Raw genomic sequence first — 8,312 nt, forward strand, 5'->3', positions numbered from 1 at the left:
TTTGCCTGCCATATCTCTCTTTTTGGTAAAGACATGTTTTCTATTTACTTATGCTCTTCTTGAGACTTATTTACTTGGTGAAAAACATGTCTTTGTTTGTAGTCACATACCTTTGTCCTATTCATAAAAATCTCCTTCCAACTCATCTCCAACCTTTGCCCTCTCAGTTATTCAGTGGTCAGTGTTTCAGCAAAACATCTTTTACTCTATATCAAAACTTGCTTTCATTTCTATCTCATCCTCAGTTTCTACATTCAGAGATCTTTCTGCCAAGCCTACATATCTGTGAAACTTTCTTACCAAACTTTCATCCTCTCCAAGAAATTACAAAGAAAGGAAATTGTCCAGGAGATTATTGGCAAATAGATTTCTCTGTATTTCTTCGACAGGAGTGATATAGGTATTTACTGGTGTTAGTGGATACCATTTCTGGTTGGCCTGAAGCTTTCCCCTGTCACACCAACAAAGCTAAAGAGGTAACCAAAATATCGTTAAATGAAATAATACCCAGATTTGGGGTCTCATTAGGAATGTAATCAGACAGAGGGCCCCATTTTGAAGCTGAAATTGTACAAACTTTGTCCAAAGCATTAAGAATAAGGTGGGACCTACATATTCCATGGAAACCACAATCTAGTGGGAAGTTTGAGGGAATGAATCAGAGCATAAAGAGGCAAATGAGTAAAATTTGTCAGGAAGCATCACTTAAGTGGCCACAGGCTCTTCCCCTGGCATTGCTGAGAATTAGAATTCATCCAAGCTCTAAGGAAAAGGTACATCCATATGAAGAGAGATCTCTCATGGGAGATCATATCAGGCTATAACTATACACAGGAAAGTCACATAATAGGGAATCACAATTTCTGGGTATATGTAATATCTTGGGGAAAAAATCTCTCATCCTTGCATATGTTTATTGTTTTAGGATCACCTGTTACCTTGGATGTCCAAGTGCATCCCTTTCAACCAGGAGATTGGGTGTATCTTCTAACCTGGAATGATGAATCTTTAAAGGAAAGGTGGAAAGGACCATTTCAAGTTTTGTTAACCACCCATACAGCAGCCAAGCTTGACAGTATCGGTCCATGGATTCATTACTGAAGACTTGAAGCAGCACCAAAGCCTGAATGGAAAGTAAATCAATTGGACCTCTATGATTAAAGTTTAATATGATCCCATATGAACTGTACGTGGGAGGACTTTGTGAGTTATTGGGAAATAACATGTTGTATTGGTTTTGCACAGCCTAGTTTTTGGTAGCGGGGGGGCCACAGAGGTGGCTTCTGTGAGAAACTGCTAGAAGCTTCCACCATGTCTGGCAGAGCCAATCCCTGATGGCTCTGAAGATAGACATGCCGCTGGCCAAGGCTGGGCCAATTAGAGATGATGGTAACGCCTCTGTGTCAACATATTTAAGAAGAAACTCAAAACAAAGAGAGGCACAGTTTTTCTAGCCAAAGAAGAGGAGGAGGTGAGAACATGTGAGGGAAACAACATGGAGACACCAAGGTCAGTGGAGAAGGAGGGGGAGGAGGTGCTCCAGGCACCGGAGCCATGATTCCGGTGCAGGCCGTGGTGATGACCATGGTGAAACAGGCTGTCCCCCTGCAGCCCATGAGGGGCCACGGGGGATGCAGAGATTCACCTGCAGCCTGTGGGGGAGGTGCCCAAGCTGGAGGAGGTGAATGCCTAGAGGAGGCTGCGTTCCAGTGGGAGACCTGGTGGAGAGAGGGGGCCTCTGCTTCCAGGCTGGAGCAGCCTGTCCTTGAAGGACTGCACCCTCTGGAAGAGTGACCCACACCGCAACAGTTCTGGGAGGACTGCTGCTCGTGAGATTGGAACCACATTGGAGAAGTTCACAGAGAACTGTCTCCCATGGGAAGGAACCACACGGCATAGCAGGGGAATGACTTCTCTCCCTGAGCAGCAGAAGAAGATCTCAGGTGACGAACTGACAAACACCCCCATGCCCTGTCTCCCTGAGCTGTCGGTGAGAAGGAGGGAGGGGTTGGGGGAAAAAAGGTGCCTTTAAGGGCTTATTTTACTTCTCATTATACTCCTCTGACGTTTTTAGTAATAAATTCACTTTGTACCTCTAAGATAAGCCTGTTTTGCCCTTGGAGTGTTTTCTCCCAGTCCTTATCTCAACTCATGAACCCTTTGTTAAATTTTCCTCTCCTCTGCCCAGCTGTGGCAGGGGAGGGTGAGTGAGCAGCTTTCATGGGTGCCTGGCATTTGGTCAGTGTCAAACCACGACACGTGTGAATGGAGTTATTTTACAACATTGTTTGTATTTCTATTTGGATTAAATTTTGTATATTTCTATTCAAAGCAGTATGAAGTTTTAACTCTGATTTATCTTGTTAAGTGGACTAAGTTTAACAATACCATCGAGATCAGGTCTGGGAAACCAATGGAGCTTCAATCTCCACCTGAAATTGATGGAGGAAGTAACAAAGAGCTAATCTGAGTGATTGTTGGATATGTGCTTGTATGCTTGAACATTTGGGAAAAGGAATACATTTAATTGGAGTTCCAATCCCCACCGATATAAAATGGGTAACGTTCTGGGTAAGTACCTCATTTAATATAGATCAAGAAGAAAAAGATCAGGAGTGGGATCTGGAGACATCACCTTACCATAGCACATGTATAAACAGATGTAATCCCCCAAAAAGGACTAGACAAAGTTGATTGTGTCATGTGGTGCATGGGTTAGGTGGGAATATCCCACTCATGCCTGGCATCGTGAATAAAAGTGATGCTGCTTTCTAGTACTGAAATTACAGTGTTAGAGAGTTTTACTCCCGATTTTTGGTGACAAGGGTACTTGCCCTTTTGGAGCTGTAATCCCAAATATTACAGTTACAAAGAATTTGAAGGCTGATCTAAAATGAACCAAAAGAATTAGCAATCCTTTGATAAAGAGATCCACAGCTTTCCATTCCATTGCCAGATGGTTTATCCCCTGGTTAGGAGTTAGTGAATTGGAAAAAGCAATTGAGAATATTTCAGCATTAATCGAAATAATTGGAAATCAAACTGCAAGTGCTCTGTGGAGAATAAAAAAGAAGTATCAGTAATCAGGAAGATATCAGTTGAGAACCGAATGAGTCTGTTTTGCCTGTGATGCTAAGTGCTGAGTGATCTCCCTGTCCTTAACCCATGAGCCTTTTGTCGTCTTTTTTTCCCCCTTGTTCTGCTGAGGAGGGGAAGGGATAGAGCAGCTTGGCGGGCATCTGATGTCTAGCCAAGGTCAACTCACAAAAGTAATATGTTAAATTAAAACATTGGCACTCTTTATAAGTGAGGATCAGCTTTTAAAATGTGGATCGGCTGTCTTGATCGAATTCAAATAAAATGCAGAGCTACTTGAAGCGATTTTTAAATTTTAATGTGTTGCCCCTTTATTTTATTTGTATTTTGGCACTGCCTCAAACAGCCCCTTATCTGGGCCCCCCTCATAGTGGGCGTGGCCTGGTATTGCTCCTCCGGCGCTGGGACGTGGCGTCACCATGGGCAGTAAGATGGCGGCTGTCGCTAGATTAGTACAGGTAGCGGTGCGCGGCCTGCGGACCGGGAGGCGGCTCGGGCGGCTGGGGCTGGGAGCCTGGGGCGGATGGCAGGCCTCGCTTTGCGCGCGGCCTCCGGGGCCTGAGGTGGCCGAGGCCCGAGGCGCCTCTGGAGAGGCCGGTGTCGGCGCGGGGGAAGAAGCATGCGGCGAGGCCGGCCTGGTGGCGCCAGTCATTTGATTCCTGTGCCTGGTTCTGGTACCAAAGGATGTTACTGAGCAGTCTGCAGACCTTTTCGGTCGCTGTTCAAGAGGGGAGGGCGCTAATCAGTATCTCATTTCTAAGCTATCCTTCTTCCCTTCAAAGGTAAAACGTAGTCTTCTTGAAAAGACATATTTCAAAAATAAGCACAGTGGCTTTGAATACCAGACGTTATAATTTATAGGGTTTTTTTCTTAATTGAACTAGTCAATCCCAGCCAGCCAGCTGAACAAATATGTACAGGTGGAGAGCACTGCTAGCAGTTTCACATGCTAAAACTTAATTCAATTTTTGCTACTGTAGTAGCTATTTCTGCATACACACTGATTGCTGTGAGAAAAGGAAGAGAATGCTTATTCCTGTTCTGAACACTAGAGTGGGGTAGTGCCTTTAAAGGTGAAATTTCTCCTTGGGTAAAAATAGAATTTAAGTAGTAATTTTATCACAGTGCTGGTGCATAAAGCAGCAGTATAGAAGTGGTTGTTTAATATGTTGTATGTTCCATTTTATTATTGTAAAGTTAATGTTTGTCTAGAAATATATTTTATTCTCCCTGTTTCTCCTACTACGTTGTCTTGTTCTAGGTAGTCAAGCCACATACTCCTTTAATAAAGTTCCCAGACAGAAAAAGTAGTCCCAGACCTAAAAGTAAGTATTTAATCTATAGATACAATTTATGTCATATTTCTTTGCATAAACTGTTTTATATAAGAATCAGCACACAATTTTTCTGCTTCAACTATGCAACTCAACTGATTTTGAGCAGGGTTTCTGAATCATAGTTGTTTTAGTTTGAAGGCTTCCTTTTCAGACTCTATACAGCTGTGGGAATATAAATAATACATGCATGCCTTTATTTTTTGGTCAAGGCAGATTCACAAGGATTTCTAGTGATGTTTTTCTACTTATATAAAAAGTCACATTTTTGAAAATACTAATATTTGCCTGAAGTGATAGTATCCAAGTGAATTTGAAACAGCCTTAGGTATTTGGTGATCTTTGCAGAAAATGATGTTGCATTTTCCTCATCCTTTCTTTTCCTAATTGGAGTGTGTGATGTCGGGGGTATTTAAAACCCTGATTTATGGCTAAGAGCCATTCCACTGTACATTTTAAGAAGTGTTTCTTTGTGCTAATAATTAATGCTGAGAAAAAGATTAACTTCATTGCAATCTTTGACATTAATTTTTACACCTATATAGCTATGTGTATATTTACAAGAACCTCAATACTGTTACATTTAGAACATCAAAGTTAATGAGCTATATGTTGTTTTAATATTACTTTTGAGTCAATAAAGCATTTGAAACTAAAGTAGTAGATGTTTTAAGAAGCTCTGTTGTTATTCTCGCTTGTTTAGAAATGATACCATACCATGTATTTGCCCCAGCATTATATTTAGGATTTAGCTTTAAGCTTAGTTTATCCATTAACACTGCAAAGTATCTACAATGAACATCAGTGTCACTTCTGACTTACCTGTGAATTCTTCAGGAACTATTTTCTGCAATAACTTTCAGTCAGAATTTTGTATGTTGTGCCCAGTTCAGCCAATTGCACCACCTTTCATGCCAGTGAATTGCTTTCTCAAAGGCTTAAAAACATGTTATTTAGCTTATGCTTATCTTTGCATCACAATATTTTTGTGGCTATGTATTTTAAGTATGTTAGACCTTTCTACATTAATTAATTTCTCTTGCCTCACTAGTAAATTGCAATCTACTTCGCTTTGCTTGAATGCTGTAGCAATAACTGTTTCACCGCACCGGAATGTTGCTTCTACATAGCTAAACAGAGCTCTGTGGATCAAGACTATACTTTTAGGGATGTGAGTGCTTTAAAGGCCAGGTAAATCTCTAAATATTTATGTGGTATATAAAACAAATTTGGAGAAACTTTTTTTTCATATATAAGGTATGTTACTTATTAAAACAAAAATACTTTGTAGTCATTACTAGCCAAAACTATTATCATATGTGTGTTGTTTTCTTCTGTTTTCATCTTCTGTTCCCTTTGCCTTCTGCTCTTAAAGTTTAAAATTTCAGCTTAATGGCATGCCCCCTGTTCAGATTCTGCTCCTTCTAATGGGTTCTCTTCCTCCTTGCTCTGTTTGGGACCTTACTTTCTTGATGCCATTTTGTAATATTAAGAATGGGTATAGCATTCTATTACATGTTGTGGTTGCCATAGTTGTGAGCTTTTTCTTTCTCTAAGCCTCTACCTCTTTTTCATTTGTTTGTCTTTACAGTTGCAGTAAACAAAAAGCATCATCTTAGTTGGATATTAGTTATTTGTTTATCTTTCTACATAATCCCCTCCACACGCACATTTGATACTTCATGCTGCTTCTGCAAGTACAGCTTCCCAGTGAAAAAGCCTTTGTTAGGATCTGTGTTGATTTATATTGTTTCCACATCAGTATTTATGGCCACTCAAATAGGCTTTCTTTTACTTTCAGAATTTTTTCACTGTATTCTGGGTATATTTAACAACAATAAAAACAGCTTGTGAGAAGTAGAGTATCTTTTAATTATTTTAATTCTTTTAAGTATTTTTTATAATGAAGAACACTGTCAATAACTGGTAACTTTTATTGGCTGCTTACTAATTAGTTTTACTGTCTTGTTATATTTCTGTAATGGTTTTGCAATCTGGATTTCAGTACTGGAATCTCTACAAACAAGTATGCCATCTCTTGATGCTTCAAAAGCACAGGAGTCTGTAGGAAGCAGATCACCAGCATTTAAAAATATTTCACCTGTTAGTAGAGTACAAGGTATACCAGACACTTCTGAATTAACAAGAACCTTACCGCAGAAATACAGACGAAAACTAATGTCAGATGAAGAGATTGAATATATTCAAGTAAGTTTCATTTATTGGTGTGTATTGTCTGTATTTACCTAGTATTTATCTTATTTCTACACCTCCTTCCAAGTTAAAAATACAGTATTTCATTGTAATTCTTGGCAAGTGTATACTTGGAGTTTTCACTGCTTTGATACACAGTGCCCAAACTACAAAATCTTAATACACAAGGTACCCAACTAATTAGTAGCTTGTGGTATCACTAATTAGAGAGATGCAGACATGCAGACAGCTTCTGATAGTCGTAGCCTACATTAATCACAGTCATTACCTGTTTTGTAACAGCTGTTTAACATGTAATTTAAATATGCTGTACAGGAGCACAAGAGTCTGTTCTTAGACCAGCAAAGGCTATTACCAGGTGACTGAAGTCCAAAATATTCCTCAAACTAGTTTTTATAAGTTATGTATTAGTAAGTTACCGCTTGTATTTCTAGTAGTGGAAATATTTTATTAAACTTGATATAAATATTTTCTGCAATATTTGTAAATATGCCACTGTGCATAAAAAGCAAGAAAAACCTGCTTTTGTTCTGTAACAATTTTCAGTTTTAAACACCGATGCTTAAAAGGGGAGAAGGCACAAAATATGAAGAACTGGAGAGACAGGTGTGAGTCTGAAATGAAAAGACACATAGCTTTGTTAAATTATAAGGACACCTACAGTGGGATCATATTAATAGAGGAAATCAGTTTTCCTGCATGTACATCAGTAGGGTATTAAAATTAGAAATAAAACTAATAATTTTGCATAGTAATATGCTCCTTGATCTCTAGCATAAATTTTCTAATGGTGAGGTAAATTGTCAAATAATTTTATTGGCAAAATAATGAATTGAGTACCTTTCTGATTTCTCATAAAGATTGTAATGGCTGACCTGGGGTTTGTTTTTGCTTTGGAATTTGGACAGTGAAAATAATTCTAAAACTTCTGTTTACTACTGCTGTGTTTATCAGACCTTTCTAAAGTGATTGTCATATTTCTTCAGTGGGAGAACTGGAAGAAACTATAATTATAGGTTGCAGGTATTGATCTTTTTGTATTCTCCCCTGAAAAAATGGAGTTCTTATGGGTAGATGCTGATACTTTGACACTCCATGCATGTTCCTATACAGGTTAAAAATCAATGTCTAAATCAAAAATTAAAACTAAAACTATTTGTTAATCTAGAACAGTGAAAAAGATGAGATCTCCATTTTCCATTCTTTTAGTGGAATATATTTAACTATATGCTTTTATTTTACAGCGTGGAGGTCCAGAATAAATATGGAAGATTATTTGCCACTGTTGAAGAATGAAATATTATATTCACAATAAAGGCATTTCCTTAATATTATAATTGTCTGCTAATAGCTTTGATAAAAACCCATATAAAGGGTGAGAAGGTTGACACAACATACTATATATTGTGAAAAACACGGTTCACTCTTAGTAAAATTTTAAGAAAAGTTTAATAAAAGGGGACAATTAGGAGACAATAGCAAAAAGGATATTATGACTGGGTGCTTTGGCAGAGATCCAAAGGCACACCTCTACATCCAAAAGATCATCTTTAAAAGTACATTTCTTATTGCATATTCATCACAATCATGCATGATTCATAAATTCTTTAGAGTTTCTATGTATCATCCCATCAGCCTTATCTTCCTCCTTGGCTCCATTCTGTCTCT

At 38.6% G+C, this 8,312-nt stretch overlaps 1 protein-coding gene across 1 annotated transcript; it reads left to right on the forward strand.

Moving 5' to 3' along the window:
* Nucleotides 1-3,515: 3,515 nt before the first annotated feature.
* Nucleotides 3,516-7,978, forward strand: LOC103624981 (28S ribosomal protein S36, mitochondrial). The gene is made up of 4 exons (XM_008644325.2): nucleotides 3,516-3,554; nucleotides 4,358-4,421; nucleotides 6,436-6,638; nucleotides 7,889-7,978. The coding sequence occupies exons 1-4, from the start codon at nucleotides 3,516-3,518 to the stop codon at nucleotides 7,904-7,906; spliced, it is 324 nt and encodes a 107-aa protein (XP_008642547.1). The 3' UTR covers nucleotides 7,907-7,978.
* Nucleotides 7,979-8,312: the final 334 nt, after the last annotated feature.

The sequence above is a fragment of the Corvus brachyrhynchos genome, unplaced genomic scaffold, assembly GCF_000691975.1.
Source record: "Corvus brachyrhynchos isolate BGI_N302 unplaced genomic scaffold, ASM69197v1 scaffold362, whole genome shotgun sequence".
Lineage (NCBI taxonomy): Eukaryota > Metazoa > Chordata > Aves > Passeriformes > Corvidae > Corvus > Corvus brachyrhynchos.